Here is a 26,249-nt window from a genome sequence, read left to right as displayed (position 1 = left end):
CGCGTCGTGACGTCATTCGTTTAAATTATGTTTACATTCTTCCAAAAAAGTAAACAGAATTTTAAATTAGACATTATAAACGTCAGTAGAAAATACAGTTATGTAACCTCACAAGTGTTTTTGATCGTTTGAACTATTTTAAATTGACTAAAGGTTCTCTAAACCAAGGCCAGAAAACAAAAAATATATATAGATTTTAAATTTGTACTTGTTATTATGAGGTTTTAAGGCGTGAAATTTTGGAAATCTTATTTTTTAAAGGAAACTGAATATTATTATGCAATACCCAGTAAGTTCCCTATTAGGTTTGGCATTCGTTTTGACACTGACACTATTAAATGACATTTAAAATAGTTCAAACGATCAAAAACACTTGTGAGGTTACATAACTGTATTTTCTACTGACGTTTATAATGTATAATTTTAAATTCTGTTTACTTTTTTGGAAGAATGTAAACATAATTTAAACGAATGACGCCACGACGCGTTTTGGGTTACATGTTTTAATTTGAATTTTTAATCATCTTTAGGGGCCAAACGAAAGCCAAACAAAACTTTTTAATATTTGATACACGTTTTAAATTATGTTCTGTTGTGATTTATAACATTTTTTTCGAATTTAAAATTTTATGCAAGTTCCCTATTGCTGGAATAAAATTATGAGTAATTGATATAACTTATTATAAATGACCAAAACTATAAGTCAAAACAAACAATAAAATTATTACTACAAGTCATTGTGGTTTATTCCCATATATAAAATATTCCGTATTTCAAAGATTCTGTAATGATGCGGCTTTTATCCTCAGGCAAATCATTAGTGGGAGCAGAATTTGTGGTTGCGTGCTTATTTTCATGTACTTCGATTTGTTAGTATTTATTATTAAACCCATTTTTGTAGCTGCTTCTTTTAGTGCTACATACGTCTCTCGTACAGCGTTTCTCGTTCTCCCAACAATATTGTTATCATCATCGTACGCAAGGATTTCCACTGAGTTGTTATACTATATTGATCTGGTGCTTGTGATTTTTGACATACGTATACCATTTTCCAGAGCCAGATTGAACAGTAGGAGATAGTGTCTACTTTTTTCTGCTACAACCTAAATCTGCAGCATCTTTCCCTAAATTCCGTAAACTGACAAAAGGCTACGTATCTGAAAGATCATATTATTCAGTAGAAGATTTTCTTAATCAATAACTAAGAAATTACAGTACCCTTTGCATAAGTAGTATTTTTATTATTTTTTTATCTATATTTGGGTGTCATATGCAGCAGTATTTCTTAATCAATAACTAAGAAATTACAGTACCCTTTGCATAAGTAGTATTTTTATTATTTTTTTATCTATATTTGGGTGTCATATGCAGCAGTATTTCTTAATCAATAACTAAGAAATTACAGTACCCTTTGCATAAGTAGTATTTTTATTATTTTTTTTATCTATATTTGGGTGTCATATGCAGCAGCTTAACTTTTAAACTTATTAATTGCTAGGTAGACTATGCAATTTGCAATTTATTTAAATTTTTAAATTTTGCAATTGATTCTTTCTGTTTAACTTCATCCAGATTTAGCCATAGGGCTCACACTCCCTCTAAGGGGAAAATTGAATCATCCCAGATACCTACGGTATCAAAAGGATTGAGCTCTGGTGGGACTCTTTCCCTGTTATCGAGCCCTAGGTGACTTGGTATGCAGGTGTATCTCCCAAAAATTTTCGTACGCATCTGGCCGTCGCAAAAAGCTGTACTACTCGCGACGCGTCGCGAGTAGTACAGCTTTTTGCATGGTCTTGTAAAGATGTTCATTTAGACCCAGCCTTTTTATGCTTTCGAGGAGGTTCTTCGGAATGACTCCAGTAGTAGACATAATAATAGGTATCGTCTGGGTACTTTGCATTCTCCATTGTCTTCGTATTTGAATTTCCAGATCTCTGTACTTGGCGATCTTTTCAGTAAATTTACTACGTAGATTATTGTTGTTAGGTATCGCCACATCAATTAGTGTTGTTTGTCTTGTTAATTTATTAACTAGTACGAGATCTGGTCTATTATGTGCCACTGTTTGGTCTGTGAGCACAGTGCGGTCCCAGTATAGCTTGTAGTTGCCATCCTCAAGCATACTCTCAGGTACGTATTGATAATATGGGAGATGGTCCGTTTGGAGAAGTCTCAGCTTGCTCGCTATCTCTTGATGAAAGATTTTTCCCACTGCGTCATGCCGTTCCTTGTGTTCAGTTGCAGCAAATGCCTGGCAGCCCCCTGTAAGATGTTGGATGGTTTCTTGGGCTTGACATCCATATCGGCATCTGTCGTTTTGAACTTCATTATTATTATTATTATTATTGTATATTGACGATTTATGTAATTTTATTAAATTCAATTGGTATTGTTTTGTTTTCTTGACTTTTTATAAGCTTTGTCGATAAAATTGTACAATTTTTCATGACAATAAAGCATATTTCTATTCTATTCTAAATTAAGTACGGAACAACTTGTTTTAACCTGCAAAATACTAGCAATTTACACATCTGAGGACCTGATGGAGATACCTAGATGATATCAGGCGATATCATTTCGCTCCAAATTTTACACATCGTGTATTTATGTCTTAAATCAACTATTATACAGGGTGTCCCGAAAAGATTGGTCATAAATTATACCATAGATTCTGCAGTCAAAAATATGTTGATTGAACCTAACTTACCTTAGAACAAATGTGCGCATAAAAAAAGTTATAGCCCTTTAAAGTTACAAAATGAAAATCAATTTTTTCCAATATTTCGAAAACGATTAGAGATTTTTCATTGAAAATAGGCATGTGGCATTCTTATGACAGGAACATTTTAACAAAAAATTATAGCGAAATTTGTGCACATTGTGCACAATTTAATACGAACATACACAAAAGTTTAGGGGGTTTAAGGGAACAAAACCCCCATACAATTTTTAAGGGGTGTACAAATTTCACTATAATTTTATTTTAAGATGTTCCTGCCATAAGAATACCACACGTTTATTGTCAATGAAAAATCTCTAATAGTTTTCGAAATATTGAAAAAAATTGATTTTCATTTTGTAACTTCAAAAGGCTATAACTTTTTTTATGAGCACATTTGTACTAAGGTAAGTTAGGTTAAATCAACACGTATTTGACCCCAGAATCTGTGGTATAATTTACAACCAATCTTTTCGGGACACCCTGTATATTAAGTTTAAATTCAACTATTTTCAATGGGAATTAAGCCACAATTTTACAAAAAAATGATTTTATTAACGTTTCGAAACGTTAATAAAAACGGAAATAGCTTCAGAACAACATTAAGTTTAAAAACTCTACGCTATCATGAGTTAGATGTACCTTCGGTAACCTCAGATCCCTAAATTGTACCGAGAGGAACTAGCTAGTGTAAAAAAATTGCGACTTCTGTGATTTTTCCTTCAATAGTTATCGCACATATAGATCTAACATAGTGAACACAACGATACGAGTTCAAAAAGGACCTGGCGGATCCTTAAGCAGAAGAAGAGTGTCAACATAAAGTAGATATAGCAAAAAATACAAGTACAGGTACACTTCGCGTCAAAAAAGCTGCTACAACTCTTATAACCGAAAATCGCGTTTTTCAAGTTGTGTAAGTTGATCGTGTCAAATGTGTCATTCTAATATCTAGGGCAACGTTGCCAGTCGTCTCAATTAAGTACCCATACATTGATTCGTGTTTTATTATAATTTATGAAAATATTTCAATTCAAAATATATAATAGTTAATAAATCTAGATAGTCCTGTCGCCAGTGGGGGTACAACGGCCTCCTTAATTCAGATGGACTTACCCAAGTTTTTTTTTATATATTTTGACCCGCAGAATACGAATTTTTTGGGTAACAGTTTATCCGGATGTCGATAAGATTGTTATAGACAAAGAACTTGAGGAATTACATAACAGCGATTTCTCGCAAAACAAAACATCTTTTTGTATTTTTTTGGGTCATTTTAAGCAAAAAATATTCCTACAAGTTTTTTCGTAGAATGCATAGTTTTCGAGATAACCGCGGTTGAACTTTCAAAAAATCGAAAAATTGTAATTTTTGAACCCTAATAACTTTTGATTAAAAAATAAAGTAGCAATTCTGCTTACCGCATTTGAAAGTTTAAGTCAAATTATATCGGTTTTGATTATTTGCATTGCTAAAAATTTATTATTTTATTGTTAAACAAAGCTATAAACACCTAGTATGTGAGTGATGTTTTCTATGATTTCCCATTTAAAATCGAACGAGTAGGTAGAGTAGCTACAAGTGCAAGCGAGGCAATTTCTACGTAGCATGCGTTAAAACGTATGTATTAGGCACGGGAAACACTATGTGTTTATAGATTAGTTTAACAATAAAAAAATTAATTTTTAGCAATGCAAATAATCAAAACCGATATAATTTGACTTAAACTTGCAAATGCGGTAAGCAGAATTGCTACTTTATTTTTTAATCAAAAGTTATTCGGGTTCATAAATTGCAATTTTTCGATTTTTTGAAAGTTCAACCGCGGTTATCTCGAAAACTATGCATTCTACGAAAAAACTTGTAGGAATATTTTTTGCTTAAAATGACCCAAAAAATACAAAAAGATGTTTTGTTTTGCGAGAAATCGCTGTTATGTAATTCCTCAAGTTCTTTGTCTATAACAATCTTATCGACATCCGGATCAACTGTTACCCAAAAAATTCGTATTCTACGGGTCAAAATATATAAAAAAAACTTGGGTAAGTCCATCTGAATTAAGGAGGCCGTTGTACCCCCCCTGGCGACAGGACTAAGACATACCTTTAAATTATTATGTTTAAATTAAAATCGAGAAGCGTGATTGGTTTCTCGTAAATTGTACCTACTGTAAATACAAAACTCTATTGAGTTGTGCAGAGGCGTGCGGTCCATGGAAGCGGGGGAAGCACCGCTTCCCTATACATACTTCGATATAAGAAAATATATTATTAATTAATATTTAATAATTAAAAATTTTCCCTAATCCAGGTAATCTACATATTACCTAGGACCTAGGCAATAGGCATTGAAAAATATTAAAAATTAATCGCGTACGAACGAACTCGATATGCACACAATTCAACTATTCGGTCCACTCCTGACAGAAGCGCGTCTCAAAATCGCCGCTTGTCATGCAGTTGTCCCGTTTAAAAATTGGTCAGGGTTCAATGAACGCACCCACTAACCGCGCGAATTTTGGTACCCTGGAAGCGATCGTCCTATCGCCTTCCGAAAGTGGGATGCTCCGACTTCCGACTGTTACTGCTGCTAAGGGGTGCTTAGGTACATACATTCGCTTAAAGAATATTTCGATTTAAATTTTTTGCAGAGATTTTTCCTTTTACTGATCTTTTATTTGACATTTTACAGATGAAGTCAAATGACATTGCATTTTGTATAAGACAAATTGATATTATTAATACGATAATTAAAAAACGAGAGCAGTTTAAAAATATTTGGGACGAAACTGAAAATGTGGGGTTTGAACATGAAAGAAAAATAATGAAGATTGATAATGTCGGCAACAGAGAGACCTTTTGACAATATTCTCCAACAAATGAATTCTAGCTTTCAAAATTTTAACGATTTAGAATTTGTAGAATTATATATAATCTTAATATTTCTAATTATAATTCATCAAAATTTCCCACAGAGGAATTTATTTCACTACGATTAAATAATGAAAAAATTTTGATATCCCAGCTTTGCATTCTCAGTTAAGTGTCGTTTATGAAACAACTGACACTAGTGATAAAGAAATACCCAGAAATCTGGGTATTTCTTTATAACTACTGGTTTAAACAAGTCACTGTGTGAAGTGGTCAAGTTGTGTGAATTAGTACTAACTATCCTAGCCACAAGTGCATCAGTTGAACGAAGTTTTTCAGTATTAAAATGCATTAAAAGTTTCAAATTAAGAGTTTAAAAGAAATTCAACAAGCGAAGACAGACTTTGAAAGTTAGCCCTATTATCCATTGAAAGACTGCATTCAACAATTATCAGAAGTTAATAGGAGAATAGACCTCAAGTATAAATAAGTGTCATATTGTTGAAAGTTGTGTGTTGTGGAAAATGCCTCGGAATATAAATTTGTTTTTAAATAGAACTCTTCTTTAGGAAACCAAGCCCGGCGCGAGGACTCAAGGCCCGAGCTAGCAATACAGATCTATGATACGTCACTAGTCACTAGAAATAGCGGGAATAGAGTGCCTCACGCATTGATCGAGGTAGGATTTAGTGTGTGAGTCATTGTACCCAAGACGTCTCACATAAGCACTTTGCTGATAGAGAGCCCCTATAGCTAGGGTTACCATACGTCCGGATTTCGTCCGGACAGTCCGGATGTGAAAGACATGTCCGGAATGGCATCCGGATATGAGAAATGTCCGGATTTTTTCTTTACTAAAAAAAATGTGAAAACGTTTACTAAAAACGTGAAACTTTTATTTTTTGATGAACTTCCGGGTGAAACATCTGATCTTTTAGTAGAACATGTTTTAAAATGTATTAAGTACTCTATTGCTTCAAAAGTAGTTTGCCTTTGTGCTGATAATACTAATTTGTCAAACTTTGGGGGTGTCAAAAGGCAAGGGCAAGGATATGTTTTTTTTCCTTGGACTACCATTGTCCGGATTTGGCCTTAATAAATTATGGTAACCCTACCTATAGCGCATCAGAGTGTTATCAGGTGGGAAGTGGCTCGAGCCTCGACCCTTAAGAAAATATTTTTATATCCTTATTGAGTCGCTTCCTCTTTCGAAAAAGTCACCGCACGTCACTGGAGTTGTGGGATACTAGAATAAACACACGTAAAAAATACAAAAATTGATTTGAAATTAATACAATATGCATAACTTTTACAGTGAACAAGTGTGGGATTTAAATATACGTATTACAAATTATTCGAAACCGCTGAAATATTAATATTTTGTCATAGCTCCAGTATTATTAACCACTTCTTGTAATCTTCTGGGCACTGAGAAATAAATTTAGTTATACATTTTCATCTTCGTCCAAGCTTTCCCATGTTTCTTCAATGATGGTCAATTGGTAGTTATAAAAATAATACCTATCTAAAACCTTTATACATTTTTAAACGTCATTTTTTTGTATTTAGATTTAATGCAATTCCGTTATCTGTTATGGCAACAACGAAGTGATTCACGAACTATTGTATCCAGTCTGAACACAGGTTTACATTGGGAAAGAAGTGTACCAGTTTTTTATGACGGGAAGTGTACGTTTGTTCAATTGAAACTCATCTTTGGCAGGTTATCCTTGGAAACGATTGTAATCACTCAACTGACCTTTTGCAATGTTAGTTATGTTTGTAAACGTCACACTGCTCAGTTGCTACCATTTGTATTTGACTGCGATTTTAAGTATTGTGGCTTAAAATGGCGTTTTTGGTTAACAATCCGTCCAAATATAATCAGCAAGTCATTCTTTGTTAACATTTTTTTTCACCATGAAGGACACTTGACTTAGTTTACAGTACCCAGAATGTACATCAAGTAATATAACGAAAACGTCAAGGGATGTTCTCACGTTCATGTGTGCCATTCTTCTACACGGAAATGCTCGGCCTTAGGTTGCTAAAGTAGTGAAAGAAAATGTATGACCAAATAAATGGAGGATAGCAGCGCATCCACCTTATAGTCCTGATTTATCGCCTTGTAATTTTCACTTTTGTGCCACTGAAAAATGCGTTAAAACGTAATCGTTTTCAGTCGGATGAAAATTACAAAATGCCGTAAAAGATTTCTTCCACAAAACAGCCACAATATTTTTTTAAGTAGGATTTACATCGGTTGATGATGGGTGGCTTAAATGGTAATTATTTGTAATATATTTGCCAATAGAGAATTTCTGTAGGGGAGTGCACATAGATTTTCACTTCGGAAAAAATCAAACAAGATAGAACTTTTTGTAATTTCATTAAGACATGTTTAATAAACAACATATCAAAAAGTTCTACTCGAGAAGTGTGTGCTTCATTTTTTATTAAACAAATGAACTACGAAATTAGATGTTTTTTTGATGACTCAAAATATAAATTTTAGAAAAAAACTGACTTGCCCATTGAAAAATTCAGAAAATTTTACAAAAAAAAACTTATATAAAGAATTTTCTAAAATTAAATCTATATCTTCTATAATTTTTTATTTATAACGCTAAAGTCACCCTTCTCACAAACATTGGCGCACTGTAAACTAGCGTACGGCGAAGTGTATGATTGAGTTATTTTAATGTAATTCTTTAACTAATGGATCAAATGAAATTTTACAAATTGAACATGAAAGAAGAATAATTAAGCTATCATATGGTTATAACAGAAAGAAATAAAATGTATGGTCATAAGTACGATGTGGGCGGAAAGTGAGCCTTACATGAATTTTGTTTAAAAATGATTTAAAAATGTGTAACTAATACAATTTTTCTTATAAAACTCTCAATTTTGCACAACTTACCTTTCAAGCATCTTACTAAATGATGTTTCATTAAAAAAAAATCTCAAAAATTTAATTCAAATGATATGACGTCTCAAAAAATGTAATTTTTGAAATCTTCCTGGTTTTATAGAATTACCACCACTTTAAGACGGTATTACTCAAGTTTGAACACATATATTACAAAAAGACTAAGTTTTCACTCTAATGGCATATAAAACAACATAATGCTATTCTACACCCCACCAGAATGAAAACAATGGGAACCTTCTCTGGTTACACCTCCGAGGCTTCTACAATTTGCAAGCCATACGGATGCTGAGACTAAGGAGTCTGAGACAGGGAGATCAGGGAGAGCAGCATATGTGCCTCCTGATGAGAGACTAGTAAGTTTCGAAACCGGTAGGGGTGCTTGCAGCACTCTCTGATTGGACTAGAATATGGTTCGGCTGTGTTTTCGTTTTGCAACGAAATTGAAAATGGTTATTCATTTTTGATTTTTACAGCGATTACAGTTTTATAAGTACTTTTTTAAAGCTTAGGATGTAGTCTTTAAAATGCACTAAATTATTTTACTTTAGAAATGAAATAAACTACTTCTTTTTGAGAAAATTAAGAAAGATAACAAAAATGTAATAAAAAAATTGAAAATTACCAGCTAAAAAAATGTTGATACAAAGTGATCAAAACTTTTTTCTGTAAAACTTACCTAAAATACATTTAATAATAAGCTTCAACAATAATAAATGTTCAGTAAAAAAAACTTTTTTAGCTCTTATACAGTATGTCTGCTTAACTTGGAACCTATTGATAACTTTTTTATTATCAGTTTTACGAAAAAAAAGTTATTCTCTCTGAAATACTCGGCATCGTATATAATCTAAGATGCAAACATCAAATATCAAATTTAATTAATTTTATACGAGGTATGTCAAAAAATATGAATTTCACTCAAGAGTAAAGTACCTTTACATTTCACAATATCGAAAAGTGATATTAAGAAAAGTTGTTTGGAATTAAAAAATATGTTCTAGTGTTCAATTGCATCCTTCTAATTAAAATATTGTGAATAATAAAGGCACGTAACTCTTAAGAAAAATTCATATTTTTTACATACCTCGTATAAAATTAAAAAAGTTTGATATCTGATGAGTGTATCTTAGATTTTAGACCAGGGAGAGCATTTTATGAAGAATAACCTTTTTTCGTAAAAGTGATAATAAAATAGTTATCATAATTGTAATACAATGATGATGAGTATCCGTAATTTGAGAAAAAATTGATTTTTTTTTCAATTAGTATGATGTAATTGTATATTTAAACATAGTTTATAATTTCAAACAACTTTTCATAATATCATTTTTTGATATCCTGGAATATAAAGGTACTTTACTCTTTAACGTAATTCATATTTTTGACATAACTCGTATAAAATTGATAAAATTTGATATCTGATGGTTAACATTTAGATTTTTGACTATCCAGAGCATTTTATTAAGAATAACTTTTTTTCGTAAAATTGATAATAAAAAAGTTCTCCATGTGGTTCCTAGCTACGCAGACATACTGTATAAGAGCTTCTGTATAAGAATTTTCAAATTGCAATGCCATATTCGGATTCAGCATAATCAAAAACAAAATAGAAACATATTTGATCAAAGTACAATTATGAATTTAACGATATTTTTAAAATTATTTATACAAAACAATTGTTATTGTTTAAACAATTAATAAACAATTAGCGGCCAAATCTGCAAGTAGAACTTTTTACTTTAACATGTATATGTTACAGTTCAAGTTGATTATCCAGTTGGAGTTGACTCCAACTAGTTGGAGTCAACTCTAACGGCTGGTTTCAGTAAAAGTTGATTATACATATAAAATGAAGATTTATATTCAACATTTACTAGTAAAAGTAGACTCCAACTAGGAAAAGTATACTCTTCCCAATGCCATTCAGTAAAAGTTGATTCTGATTCACACAAACAGCCGATTCTAGAAATTAAATGTTACTGAATATGTTCAAATTAGTCTAGGCTATATCGTCGCCCCCGTTAGGTAAATTACTCTGATTCGAATTTTTTGCACAAACTTACTCAAAAGAGGTCCTTATAACAAATCTACTGGGTGCCAGGCAGTACCTTGATCGATAAATTGTTTAAACAATTTTTTTTAGACAAATTCACAAAAATAATTTTTTCACTTCGAATAATTTTTTTTAGATCATTTGGGTTATTCTGAGCAAAAAAAAGGTATTTTGTGATTTTTCTCTAAAATTGATTGTTGTCGAGTTATACGCGATTTAAAATTTGAAAAATGCGAAAATAGCCATTTTCAAGGCTTAATAACTCGGTTAAAATCCATTATTATGAAAGTGAGAAAGTGACCAAATCAAAGTTTATAGCCCCCTCTACAAGATCCAGCAGAAATTTTTGTCACTATTTTATTACTAAGCTGTTATCTTTAATTATTAACAATGAGCGCTAAGTGCGTATTAGGCGGCCGTCAATGGTGAGTGCTAAAGAGATGCACCATTACGGCCGTCCAATGGTAAATCTTACTCGCACTCACATTGACGGCCGCCTCAATACACGCTTAGCGCTCATTGTTAATAATTAAAAATAATATCTTATTAATGAAATAATGACGAAAATTTCTTCAGGATCTTAGAGAGGTAGGTTTAATCTTTGATTTTTTTAGTTTCTGACTTTCATAATATATAATATCGTATGGCATTTTTGCCTTTCGGACAGTTCCGGCGCCAATTACATCTTTAACCCTGTTTCAAGTAACTAGTGTCGATGTACACTAGCCCAGGGGGACCGACGGCTTAAAGTGCTCTCCGAGGCACGGTTAGACGGCTCGTGTCATTATTGTAAATGAAAATGGTTTGTCTTTGGCAGGGCTCGAACCCACGTGCACTGGCGTATGAGACCAGCGATTATGCCGTTACTTCACGGCCGCTCGCTTGACTTTCACAATAATTATCTTTAACCGAGTTATTAAACCTTGAAAATGGTTATTTTGGCGTTTTTCAAATTTTAGGTCGCTAATAACTCGACAACAGTCAATTTTAGAGTAAAAGAGCCCCAAATATCTAAAAAAAAATTTGTACGAAGTGAAAAAATTATTATTGCGAATTTTTTAAAATCATTGTTTATCGCCAAACGTCACTAAAATCATTCATTATTGTACTCATTTGGCCTCATTTTTGGCAGTAAAGTAACACTTTGTTGTATTGAAAGAAGAATGTTACTTTACCTGCCGCGATTAGTAACCCGTTCTCAGTAGTTACTGAGAGTTTATTAACTCTCAGTATCCCTATCCAACAGTATCTGCAGACTATGGTCCGAATCAGTCATTAATACTGTGTCGTCTGCATAGCGGATGTTATTTACTCTCTGACCGTTTATCCTGATTCCATCTGAAGAGTGCGATAAAGAGTTCGCAAATATTCCCTCAGAGTAGACGTTAAAAGTATGGGTGATAGCACACAACCCTGTCTAACACCTCGTTGTATTTCAATTGGCCTTGACGTATTACCATTGGTCTTTATGATTGCTGTCTGATTCCAATAAATAGCCTCTATAATTTTAGAATCTCTTTTGTCGACTCCGATGTCGTTCAATCTTTCTATCAAGGTCTTGTGCTTCACTCTATCGAACGCTTTCTCAAAATCTATGAAACAGATAAAAAGGTCTGATTGCTGATCTTTGTATCTTTGTGCCAGAGTTTGAAGACAGAATATTGCTTCTCGTGTCCCCATACCTTTCCTGAAGCCAAATTGTTCTTGACCGCTGACCTCATCACATTTTTTATAATATATTCTGTTCTGTATGATACGCAAGAAAAGCTTCAGAAAATAGACTTATAAGGCGGAAGTCCTGGCATAATTTGGCGTTCTTCTTTTTAGGCAGTGGTATGAAGACTTATTCAAGCCATATTTTAGGGATATTCCCTGTATTGTAAACATTATTAAAGAGTCCAAGAAGAAGGTCTAAGTTTTCCTCGTTGATTAACTTCAATAGCTCAGCTGGTATTTAATCTTTTCCTACAGATTTGTTGTTTTTTAGTTGACGTAGAGCATATTCCAGTTCGGACTTCAGTACTGGAAGACCTTCGTCGTTTTCGGTATTTAATGTAGGAGGTTCTCTGATGTCATAGAAGAGTTCCTTTATATAGTCTTCCCACATGTTTATTTGTTCTTCAGGGCTTGAAATCAGTTTGCCTTCTGCGTTGATTAGAGTATTTGGTCCTTGTGAGTATGTCGTGCCTGTGAATTCCTTGAGTTTCTTATACAGATGGAAGTCATCATGTTTTTTTATATAACTTTTCGATTTCTTCACATTGTTCTGTTATCCATTTTTCTTTTGCAATTTTTATTTTTTGTTTAATGGTTCTATTTAATACTTTGTACATTGATTTGTGCTGTTTGCATTTTCTTCTTTCATCCATTAAATCCAATATTTCCTCTGTCATCCATCTTTGCTTCCGTGGTCGCTGTTTTGTGAGCATTTCAGTTGCCGTTGCAAGGGCGTGTCTGATTTCCTCCCGAAGGCGAAAGTTAAGGATGTTTAATTATATGAAAGTGTGCTAAAAACAGTGCGAAAAAGTAAAACCCGTTTAAAATACATTGTTTACACACTTTAAACCCTTCATGTACTGCTATGTATATTTACAATTTTCACACAATAAAACCTTTACACTTTACATAATATGAGATAGAGTAGATAAAAATTATTTTTGTGAATTTGTTTAACAAAAATTGGTTAAACAATTTTTCGACCGGGGTACCGCGTGACACTCTGTGTATTTGTTATAAGGATTGTTATACGGATGTATTTCTTTGAGTAAGTTTGTGCAAAAAATCGAATCAGAATAATTTACCTAACGGGGGCGACGTTACATACTGTACTAATAAGTAGTTGAAACGGTCAAAACAAAGAAACGCACACTCATCAAAAATGCACTTGAGATTCTCGTACAATCAACATTTACTGAATCGATCCAGGAAGAGTCAACTCCAACTAGTAAAAGTTGATTTAAATTTTTAAAATCAACTTTTACTGCTCGTTTCAGTTGGAGTTAGTCAACTCTAACTGAGAATCAACTTGAACTGTAACATATATAAACTAACAAAAAAAGTTTTAGAAACATATAAGCTTGTTTGAATTATTCCGAAACAATGCATGTTTGCGTTCTAATTGCACTCCCCTACTGGGTTAAATATGAGCTTTAATTGAACAAGCCTCGTAGATAATATGATATGACTTTGTCGAGTAATTTTATTTCGTGTCTGAGGTTTCCGGTGTTCTACGCCCCCAATGTGGCAACCAAATAGCAGCACTCAAAAGGTTTCGCACCTGGATATTTTGTTAGGTGAATTGCTGAAATATGTATTTCCAAAACCATCCATATTCATTTTGACGGGTTTTACAGAAAAACGCGGATGTATCTTTAACGCGCAAATAACGACAATTATTTTATTATGTAATAAAACCAAACTACCATTTTATGCCAATTAAAATACCCAAACTAATATCTAATATGCTAATAAGGAAAATACATTTCGATGAATCACCAGTTGTTGATAGAAATTAATAAAGAGAATTATTTATGTATTTAGTTTAAGAATACTGCCAGATAAAAAAGTCTTAAAAAATGAAAACGGAAAACAAGATGCATTTTGCTGAGAATATAAATTATGAGACCCCAAAAAGGATGCAACAAAGTTTGTCACTGCTACCCCCGGCTTCCGTCTAAAGCCACCCCTCATATGGGGGAAAGGAAAAACTAGAGTTGCACAAGTTTGACTTGAATGTTTGAACTTGACTTGAGGTTGACTTAATTTCAAGTCAAACTCAAGTCAATCCTTCTGACAAATAATTCAAGTCAAGTCAAACTGGTCAATCGTACTGGTTTGAAAATTCAAACTGTTTGTCAAACTAGTTTGAAAGAGTTTGAAAAATAATTTATTTAGTAGATATACTTTTTTGTCGAGATTGACATGTTAGTTACCAATTAAGATAAGAAAATTAATAATACAATGAGTGCCACATAAAAGTATCTTGATACAGGAGGCGATTATAATCAAAATAGGGTAAATTTTTTGAAAATGATTCCTGTATGCTCAGAACTGCTTGCTGGCAAGTTTCGTTTTATCGCTATAACTTTTTTATATTTGAGAGTTATGTACTAGATTGAAACAAAGAATTCGTTGGATAGTTTTTTTACCATACCAAGTGTAATTTAATCTACTTTGGAAGCTTTCAAGCATTACGTAACGCAAGTTGGGGTAGGGGGGCATGTAAAACGTTACGTCGCGTAATGATGGGGGGTTCGAACAGCGCGTTACGTAACATTGCTTTTTAAATTAAATAAAAAAACTACGGAATCACAATCTCCCAACTTTTCAACTTTCGTTTATATTTTACATAGAACCCCTGAATTATATTATATTGCCTCCTCATGCTCCGCTCATGTTACAATAGGACAATAGTATTCAAGTGAAAAAATCTTAAAATTTGTATTAACCAGATCAAGCATAGTAACACGTGTTTGCAATAAATAGCTGGACCTTTCTTCACAACAAAAGATGAAAAGATACAGATGGAATAAATAGGTTGTAAGAGCTTCAAAAATTGCGTTTCGTAATACTTGCACGGCCCCTTAACAAAATTTTATGAAGGAACAACAAAATACTATATATTTGATAGAGTAGGTTTAATGAATTTTTTGCGACTTTGCAATGTCGTCTTAAAGAATTAGTTCACTATTTGTCATTTTATAACGCTGTTCTTTATTTTTACATAATACAAGTATGCAGATTTTTTCTCTTAATTTTTGCACTGGGAATACCTTCAAAATTTGACTCAATTTGATCTGGTACTTATTTGAGCCAAAGAATATTCAGGTTCAGATATTATTTCACAAAGCACACACTTTTAAAACGAACGTAATAAACAAACCAAGCATATACTTCTTAATAATATGAATTACAAACTAATTTGCGGAGTAGCAGATTGAGACCTATCCAAATAAGTCAAAACAAAAGTCGGTATACGCTCTCAATTAGAATTGGATATAAACACGTTGCGCAATATGATATTCAAACTTCAAACTGTTTGAAGAAGTTTGATTTCAAGTCAAACCTAAAGATATTGAAATCAAGTCAAGTCAAACTTTTTTACAAAAAAAGTTTGGTTTTCAAGTCAAGTCAAGTTTGTTGAATAAAATCAAACTAGTTTGACTTGATGCATCTCTAGGAAAAACATAGATTTACCGAAAAACTGTAAGCCGTAGAAAAAAAAGTTTCAAAAAAGAAATGTAGATGAGATAAATTTGAACAAAAATGTCATTAGCACTTTTTATGTAGAATGAACCGTTCTCCAAGAAACAACGCTTGAAGCAAACGGAAATTTTGAATCGTTACGCGCGCGAAATCAATTTTTTTAATAAAATTTGTTTCAATTCGACGCGGACCGTAAAAACTCGATATCTTTTGATCAGATTGTCCTATCCATAAAAATTAAAAGGCGTTTTAACCCGACAGTGGTCGCTATATGAGATTTTCTCTCACGGTTTCAGAAAATTGCGCACAACTTTTTTTCTGGGAAATTCTACGCGCTGAGGTTCCTTTTAGTCTCCTAACTATCCTTTCTCGACAATCTAATAGACTCGTCCGCTCAGATAGTGACTCAGTTGACGTAGTATCACCAGATTTCTGAGTCAATGCGCTCCATGTGAGAGATTCTCTTATCAAGCGACCAAAGGCGCCACCGACTGTGTACAAAAATTAATTTTATTTTGGCACTTAAAACCTGAAATAATGTAAAAAAGATTGTAATTATTGTCATCAATCAATTTTTCCAGAGCATTCTTGTTATATTTGTGTGCTGTGCCGTAAATTATGAAGATACGGAGATTGATTAATATTGGTTTAATTCGGATTATTTTTTTATTTTATTATGTATTATTATCTATATTATGTTATATTATTATGTTCTTATTATTAGTTAATAAAAAAAGTTTAAAAGCTGTTTTAAAAATTTTATTTTGTAAAAACAGGCAAAATTTGGATATGTGAGAGGACATCTCACGCGCGACCACTCGCGTAATAATCTACCTAGCGACCAATGCCGGGTTAAAAGCGAAGACAGTAGCTTTCGCATACAATTCTTGAATTTTGCCGTAAACTAAGTTTTCTATAAAGCTGTTAAATATATTATGTAATGGCTATTATCCCGTGAACGTATTTTATAAAGTTAATTTATTGAAGTGTTTTGTATTCTCGTTTTGGACTAGATAACAGCGAAACTACAGGGTAGCATTCCATGGTGCCTAATATATGCTGATGATGTAGTGTTAATTGGCTATGAGTTTCGACGGTAGCGCTCTCTCGCGGTTTGAAACTTGTAACTTTTCTGATAAAATTGGTGTATGTGAAATATACAAAACGAGAAAAATAGATATTTATCTAGAAAAACACAAATTATGAACTGAAATATTATTGTAACCTGATTACTGAACGAATACACAGAATTAATAGTAAAAGTAATTAGTTTTTTTTTTTATTTTATTCATTATAGTTTTAATATTTTATAAATAAATTCATGCGACTGGATGACTGCTTACGCAAGAGGCCATTGAGAAAAAGAAGAAGTTTATGTGAAATTTAGAGGTTACCTCTGTTTTTATTGGGTGTGAGTTTCGTCGGTAGCGCTCTCTCGCGGTTTGAAACTCATACTTTTCTGATAAAATTGTTCAAATTCAATGCACAAAACTGCCACTAACAGCGCTGGCGAAAACTGTCAAATCCCCTCTACTCATCGGCTCACAGCGAATAGGAAATAGTGAAAGAGACTTAAAACAAAAACTGGAACAGTGAAGACAAGCTCTGGAGGAAAAAGGTTTAAAACTTAGTAGGACAAAAACAGAGTATTTGGAATGTTCATTTAAAGATGGAGTTACTACAAATAAAATGGTATCTTTGGATGGTGAAATGATTGTGAAAAGCAATAGTTTTAAGTACTTAGGATCGGTTTACAGAGTAATGGAGGAATAGATGGAGACGCATGCAGTAGAATTAGGGCTGGATGGATGAAGTGGAAAGAAGCGAGTGGTGTGTTGTGTGACAGAAAAATTCTAATGAAGCTGAGGGGAAAATTCTTTAAAACTCCCATAAGACCGGCTATGATGTACGGAACAACGAATGCATGTGGCAGCTGAATGTTGGGCAGTGAAAAAGAAAGAGGAACAACGAATGCATGTGGCGGAAATGAGAATGCTTAGATGGATGAGTGAAGTGACAAAGAAGGATAAAATTAGAAATGAGTATATTAGGGGAAGTCTAGGTGTGGCACCCATTGATGCCAAAATGAGAGAGCATAGGTTAAGATGGTTTGGTCATGTTCAACGTCGAGACGTTAATCACCCAATACGAAGAATAGCTGAAGTGCAGATTCCTGGAAGGAGTAGGAGAGGAAGACCAAAGAAGACCTGGGGGAGACAATAAGACAGGACATGTTGGTAAAGGGGATTAACATTGATATGACCCAAGATAGAATTGTGTGGAGAAATGCAATTGGGGAAGCCGACCCCGCATAGGGATAAGGCAAAGAGAATGATGATGAATTTATTGAAGTGTTTAATCTTTTTTCACTATTGAGGAAATTGATGGACTCAACATTAAACAGCTTGAACACCATACAGACTATTACGAGTTTAAAGATAAATATAGAACGGTGATAAATAGATAAAAAAGTCACAACAACAAATTCTATTGTTCTTCTTCTTCTTCAGGTGCCGTCCTCGTTCCGAAGTTTGGTTATCATCAAGGCTATGCGTATTTTTGATACCGTAGATCTAAATAATTGGCAGTTGCTGCACTTGTACCAATCTCTTAAATTCTTCAACCATGAATGATTTCTCCTGCCAATGGATCTTTTACCTATTATTTTTCCCTGAATAATTAATTGTAGTAGCTGGTACTTTTGTCCCCTCATTATATGTCCCAAGTATTGCAGTTTGCGCTTTTTAATAGTAAGCGCAAGTTCTTTTTCTTTCTGCATCCTTCGCAACACTTCCATGTTTGTCACTCTCTCTGTCCACGATATTCTCAGTATCTTGCGGTACATCCACATCTCGAATGCTTCTATTTTCCTTGTATCGATCTTTTTCAGTGTCCAAGCTTCCATTCCATAGAAAAGAACTGACACCACGTAACATCTCATGAGGCGAATTTTAAGATTTAAACTTAGCTGTCTTCCGCATAAAACTGTTTTCATTTTGGTAAAAGTAGCTCTAGCTTTTTCTATTCTGATCTTGATTTCTTCAGAGTTGTCGTTGTTTTCATTAATAACAGTTCCCAGGTAATTATATTTTCTAACAGGCTCAATTCTTTGATCATGTACGGTTACGTCAGAAAAATTTTGTAGAGATTTCGACACCATCATAATTTTTGTTTTTTTGATGTTAAGTGATAAACCGAACTTTTCGCTGCACTCTACTATTCTGTTTATCAGTGTTTGGAGATCTTCCGGGGTTTCTGTTATTAACACTGTGTCATCAGCGTATCTCAAATTGTTTATTAAAGTGCCATTTATTTTAACTCCTATATCTTGGTCAGCAAGGGCTCTGTTTATAATATCTTCTAAATATAAGTTAAACAAGGTTGGTGAAAGTATGCATCCCTGCCTTACGCCTTTTTGATCTCGAGTTCCTCGGATGTTTCCTGTTCTACTCTAATATTCGCCTTCTGGTTATAGTAAATATTGAAGATGATTCTGAGGTCCCTTTTATCCAAGTTTTTCTCTACCAACAGTCTCATCAGGTGTTCGTGGCGAACTTTATCGAACGCCTTGTTGTAGTCAATAAATTCTATTGTTAAGAAGATTTAATATTACCTAGGTTGAGAAATACAAAACTATCGAGTGAATTACATAAAAATCAATATTTTTAATATATCAAACCTTTTGATTTTTTTTTGATATCAAACCTTTTCACAAATTGAGTTATCAACACTACGATATTACTAATACTCGTCTTTGTCTGGGGACACAAACGTCAGTATTTGTTTGAATAGATCGATTTGTTTGATTATTTCATTCATAGGAGATTCTGACCAATAGAAAGCTACAGAAATCTGAATTAAATCGATAATTTTTGATAATTGCCCGTCGTTAAGTATATTACGTCAGATGCCCTTCGTTGCTACGAAAAAATACATTCAGTGACATTAATGACAATTAATGTTTTAAAAATTATAAAAGTGATGACTTTCAATCGTCAAATATTTATAAAAACTTTGTGTTTAATTGTACTAATTTGTACTTACATAAATAAATTACAATAAAATTTTGGTTTTGAACAGTTTTATTCATGAAATAATCGCAACAAATTGCACTCGAACTCTAAAATTAATAATATAGAATTTTTGCCCTCGTGACACTTTTGACATAATTTCACTCGCCTTTGGCTCGTGAAATTAAAACTGTCAAAGTGTCACTCGGCAAAAATTCAATAATTTTAGATCTCTTGTGCAATTACTACTGAAAATTTGAGAATAAGTAGTGGATAGTCCAAGGATCAAAATCTATATGATTACGAAAGGCGCTTTTACCATGGGGGTGGTTGCGACCCCATCTCGGGTGTGGAAATTTTTTATTATATTTTGACCGCAAAAGTTGATAAAAACATTCATTGTAAGCAAAAAATATTTTATACATTTTTTTTTGATAAAATCAATAGTTTTCGATTTATTCGCTATTGAAAGTGTTAGTTTTGTATACAAAAAATCAATGTTTTTCGATATACCTACTCATTTACGATTCACTCAATTTTTGCTGTAGAAAAAATTTTTTTAAACCAAGTTCTTGGGGATTAAATAACCTACAATTTTATATTGAAACATTTTTTCGTATCTCTGATGCTACTCTTTCTATTCTGAAGAAAATGGCATTTTTTACCAAACTACAAAAATTCGTTATTCGCTTTTAACTCCAGTTTTTTAAAAAGTAATCATTCTAAGCCAGTTATACTTCTAGAATCTATTAATAATACATAAATAAATAAAAATGAATAAGGCCATTGACTAAAAACACTGCTAACTTACATTATTATGATTCCAATTGGATTTCTCATTTTTTCTTCAAAAAAATATATTGATTTTTTAACCGTAACTTTTTTATTTTTTATCTTAGAAAGTTTGGTAAAAAATAATTTTGTAGGGCTTTACAAGATCTATAAACCTATTTAGTTCAGGGTAATAAGGTTTCTTCCATGACACTCGAGCAGCCAGGGTACTGAAGCGTTTTTTCGACAGGTAATACCTATAAGAGCAAATTGTAACTATTTCCTGCGTAGGATCTGGCGGCCATTTTTATTTATAAACAATTAAGTGTCAAAAAATGGCATTTTTCCCTTTTTTTTTCAAATCAATGGAAAACAGTGAAAGTTATGGTTTTTTTAGTACAAATATCTTTGAGATTATGGAAAAAGCTTTAAAATGACGTATGACAAAGTTTGATATACTCATTTATTGTTAATATAATTGCGAAAAAAAGGTCCGAATTGCAAAAAAAATTGATTTCGCAATATCTATTGTAAAAATTAGTGTACAGCTTTGAAATTTTTGTCATATAATTGTTCTTTGGTGCTTAATATGTGATAAAAATTTCAAAGCGATTCATTCAATTGTTTAAATTTTATTAAAATTGTTTATTCCAGAGATCATTTATTTTTCAATAACATAAGTCAGAAAAAAATGACGTTAGAACCATTCCACAGGTGTCAAATGAAAGAGCATGAGCTATATTTTCAACTTGGTTTAAAAAAAGCGAATAAAAAAAGCATTTATTAGTAATAAATAATTATGCAATAGTATCGTAAATCCTTCCTTATAAACTTTTTATTTTGTTATATAATAAATTATATACAGGGTGTCCCGAAAAGATTGGTCATAAATTATACCACACATTCTGGGGTCAAAAATAGTTCGATTGAACCTAACTTACCTTAGTACAAATGTGCTCATAAAAAAAGTTACTTTGAAGTTACAAAATGAAAATCGATTTTTTTCAATATATCGAAAACTATTAGAGATTTTTTGTTGAAAATGGACATGTTTCATTGTTATAATAGGAACATCTTAAAACAAAATTATAGTGAAATTTTTCCACCCCATAAAAATTTTATGGGGGTTTTGTTCCCTTAAACCCCCCCAAATTTGGTGTACGTTCCAATTGATTCATTATTGTGGTACCATTAGTTAAACACAACGTTTTTAAAACTTTTTTGCCTCTTAGTATTTTGTCGATAAACCAGTTTTTATCGAGATGCGGCTTCTTTTTTAATATATTTATATAAAAATTTTAAGGGGGTTTTGTTCCTTTAAACCCCCCAAATGTTTGTGTACGTTCTAATGAAACTATTATTGTGGTACCATTAGTTAAACACAGTATTTTTAAAACTTTTTTGCCTCTTAGTCTTTTTTTGATAAATCACCTTTTATCGAGATGTGGCATCTTTTTCAAAATATACTTAAAAATGTAAATTATAAATAAATTTTCAGATTATTAACAAGTCGCTTAACAATCGTACTTAACCATATACAAATATGTGGTGGATTCGACAAATATTCAAAATATCTCGATAAACACTGGCTTATCGAAAAAGTACTAGAAGGCAAAAAAGTTTTAAAAATATTGTGTTTAACTAATGGTGCCACAATAATAATTTAATTGGAACGTACACAAAAGTTTGGGGGGGTTTAATGGAACAAAACCCCCATAAAATTTTTAAGGGGTGCACAAATTTCACTTTAATTTTTTTTTAAGATGCTGCTATCATAAGAGTGCCTCATGTCCATTTTCAATAAAAAATCTCGTAAGAGTTTTCGATATATGAAAAAAAATCGATTTTCATTTTGTAACTTCAAAGGGCTGTAACTTTTTTTGTGTTCACTATTGTATATAGGTAAGTGAGGTTCAAACAACCAAGTTTTGACCCCAGAATCTGTGGTATAATTTATGACCAATCTTTTCGGGACACCCTGCATATATTTATTACAATTTTTTATCAATTATGATATAAATAACATTACTTGGTAGTTGTGCACTTAAAACAGGGTAAAAAAGTTAATTTTTTTGGAAAAAGTTATTCAAAAAGTTTATAAGGAAAGATTTACGATACTTTTGCACAATTATTTATTACTAATAAATGCATTTTTTATTCGCTTTTTTTAAACCAAATTGAAAATATAGTTCATGCTCTTCCATTTGACATCTGTGGAATGGTTCTAACGTCATTTTTTTTTTGACTTATGTTAGTGCAAAAAAAATGCTCACTGAGATAAACAATTCGAATAAAATTTAAACAATTGAATGAATTCCTTTGAAATTTTTATCACATATTAAGCACCAAAGAACCCTCACTTGACAAAAATTTCAAACCTGTACACTAATTTTTACAGCAGTTATTGCGAAAATAATTTTTTTTTGCAATTTCGACCTTTTTTCGCAATTATATTAACAATAAATGAGTATATCAAACTTTGTAATATGTCATTTTAAAGCTTTTTCCATAATCTCAAAGATATTTGTACTAAAAAAGTCATCAGTTTCACTGTTTTCCATAGATTTGAAAAAAAAGGTAAAAATGACATTTTTTGACAGTTAATTGTTTATAAATAAAAATGGCCGCCAGATCCTACGCAGGAAATAGTTACAATTTGTTCCTATAGGTATTACTTGTCGAAAAAACGCTTCAGTACCCTGGCTGCTCGAGTGTCACGAACAGGGTATATTTTTGTCTTATTACACTGGCCTAATTAGTATTATATCTTTTTAAAATCCTCAGTCGCAAAAAGAGGTGACTTTGAAAGGGTTGGTAAAGGTGGTTTTTGCATGTTATTACAAGTTTTAATTGTCAATAGCTCACTTAATTTTTGTCGTACAAAAATTTTTTGCAAACCAGGTTCTTGGGAATTAAATAAGCTACACTTTCATATTTAAACATTTTTTCGTATCTCTGATGCTAATCTTGCTATTCTGAAGAAAAGGCCATTTTTTTCCAAACTACAAAAAATCGTTGTTAGTTTTAACTCCATTTTTTTTAAAAACTAATCATTCTAAGCCACTCAAACTTCTAGAATCTATTAATAATACATAAATAAAAAAGACCAAATAAGGTCAATGACTAATTTTAATTAGGGTGGTGATTAGGGGGTTGCTTGCGATCACTTTTTCGATGAAAAAAATAGAGACTGACATTCTTTTGATTATAAGTCACTTAATTTTTGAGACTTTTCTTTTATTTCTGGAGATAGATATTTTTAAGTACTTAAACAAGTTGTCCTCGAAAAATGCATAGTTTTCCCGTTTTTTGACTTTGAAACTACAATATTTAGCATTTGACGAAAAAGAGCCAACATAATAAAGTATAGATCGATTACTATTGGTTTTAAAGAAATTAAAGGAACGGTTTTGTTTATTTTTTCAAAGGGTACATTTTTGTTAAGTTGTTTTGATAAAACGAAAACTTTTGGAGTTATTAGCAAAAACTTATTAAAAACATTGATTTTTTCGATATAAAACTAACACTTTCGATAGCGAATAAATCGAAAACTATCAATTTTATCAAAAAAATGTATAGAACGTTTTTGGTTTAGAATGAATGTCTTTACCCATTTTTGCAATTAAAATAAAATAAAATATTTCCACCCACGAGATGGGGTGGCAACCACCCCCATGATAAAAGCGCCCTTCGGCATGATATTATAGATTTTGATCCTTGGACTATCCACTACTTATTCTTAAATTTTCAAGCAAATCGATCCATTCTGTAAAAATTGCGAGGTTTTGTCCTATCTTAAGCTTCATTACTTGGACTATAACTGAAATATTATATTTATTTTTTTATAAATATAAAATCTAATAAACTTTATGGATAAATAAAACTTAAAATCAAAATTTGAAATGATAGGATCGCAAGTTGCTGATTAAGCTTAAACATAATATATAAGTTTGGAGGAAAGGATATTACATACCTCTATAATCAAGCGAAACCGTCTACAATGGGCAGGACACTGAGGTGTATAGATGAAGTAACAAAGGACCCTGACAAGATCGGTGTTGCTAACTGGAAAATCCGAGCAAGGGACAGATCAGAATAACACAGAAAGTTTACGAAGGTAGAGGATCTTTAAAGAGTGTAGTGTAGCACCATGATGCTACAGGGCACAGGGTAACATTCCATGGTGCTTAATGTATGCTGATGATGTCGTGTTACTAGGAAACAGTGAAAGAAAAAGGTTTAAAACTTAGTAGGACAAAGACAGAGTATTTGGAATGCTCATTTAAAGATGGAATTACTACAAATAAAATGGTGTCTTTGGATGGTGATCTCATTGTAAAAAGCAATAGTTTTAAGTACCTGGAATCGGTATTACAGAGTAATGGAGAAATAGATGGAGATGCGTGCAGTAGAATTAGAGCTGGATGGATGAAGTGGAAGGAAGCGACTGGTGTGCTGTGTGACAGGAAAATTCCAATGACGTTGAAGGTAAAATTCTATAAAACAGTCATAAGGCCGGCTATGATGTACGGAACTGAATGTTGGGCAGTGAAAAACAAAGAGGAACAACGAATGCATGTGGCGGAAATGAGAATGCTTAGATGGATGAGTGGAGTGACAAAAAAGGATAGAATTAAAAATGAGTATATTAGGGGAAGTCTAGGTGTGGCACCAATTGATGCCAAAATGAGAGATCATAGGTTGAGATGGTTTGGTCATGTTCAACGTCGAGAAGTTAATCACCCAATACGAAGAATTGGTGAAGTGCAGATTCCTGGAAGGAGTACGAGAGGAAGACCAAAGAAGACGTGGGGGGAGACGATTAGGCAGGACATGTTGGTAAAGGGGCTTGACATTGATATGACCCAAGATAGAATTGTGTGGAGAAATGCAATTAGGGAAGCCGACCCCGCATAGGGATAAGGCAAAGAGAATGATGATGAGTGATGAGTGTAGCACCATGATGAAGATGATGATTTATATTATGGAAATATTTTAACGGAAATATTTTTCATCCATTCTTTGAATTCCTCAATCCAGCTATTTCTTTTTGGTCTTGGAGTCTCATAATATGCCTGGCTTTTTCTTAGTGTTGCTTGTAAACACGATGTTTCTACCTTTTTGTTTTCCAATACATTTTATTCTATACTTCTTTGCATTTTTTTTGTTCTATCTTTAAACTGTTACACTAAACTTTTAAAATTTAATCAAAAATTTTGGTCTTAGTAAAAGGTATATTATTTTAAAAAGCCCTATAGGGCTACAAACATCGAACAAAACGTTTTCGCTCTAAAAAGAGCATCATCAGTGTTGCCTAAAATAAGTATAACCATATTAATTATCAAAATGTTAAACTTAAAATGATGACCAAGGTAGAAGCAAAGTTTGGTTATACTTACAAGAACATGGTGAGCCAACCAAAAAATACGAAGGTCAAAGCCTTTCAAAAATGGACTAAAAGTCACATCAAAATACTAACATAGCAAATTCCAAAGGATGGATATAATTCCTAAGGATACGGCCCTAGGATAACATAATATGTTATCATATTATGACTCCCACACGTTGTAAGTGGGTCAAAGGTAACAAATTAGGTCATTATGTTACAAGAGGTGACAGGCAACTCTAAGATGTGAGATTTCAAAAGCGTAGTAACATAATGACCTAATTTGTTACCTTTGAC

At 32.5% G+C, this 26,249-nt stretch overlaps 2 protein-coding genes across 3 annotated transcripts in view; one reads left to right on the top strand and one right to left on the bottom strand.

Moving 5' to 3' along the window:
- LOC126880386 (CREB-regulated transcription coactivator 1) overlaps window positions 1-26,249 on the bottom strand; it is a 375,806-nt gene that overhangs the window by 143,578 nt on the left and 205,979 nt on the right. The window lies entirely within an intron of this gene.
- Window positions 17,687-25,504, top strand: LOC126880387 (uncharacterized). The gene is made up of 2 exons (XM_050644221.1): window positions 17,687-17,847; window positions 25,230-25,504. The coding sequence occupies exons 1-2, from the start codon at window positions 17,706-17,708 to the stop codon at window positions 25,481-25,483; spliced, it is 396 nt and encodes a 131-aa protein (XP_050500178.1). The 5' UTR covers window positions 17,687-17,705; the 3' UTR covers window positions 25,484-25,504.

This window comes from Diabrotica virgifera, chromosome 2, assembly GCF_917563875.1.
Source record: "Diabrotica virgifera virgifera chromosome 2, PGI_DIABVI_V3a".
Lineage (NCBI taxonomy): Eukaryota > Metazoa > Arthropoda > Insecta > Coleoptera > Chrysomelidae > Diabrotica > Diabrotica virgifera.
The sequence above is the reverse complement of the archived record's forward strand: the minus strand, read 5'-3'. Positions and strand labels throughout refer to the sequence as shown.

Coding starts and splice junctions, on each gene's coding strand:
- LOC126880387 (XM_050644221.1), top strand. CDS start 17,706: ATGCATGTGGCAGCTGAATGTTGGGCAGTGAAAAAGAAAGAGGAACAA. Junction 17,848..25,229: donor GTATATTAGGGGAAGTCTAG/GTGTGGCACCCA, acceptor GGGGAAGTCTAG/GTGTGGCACCAATTGATGCC.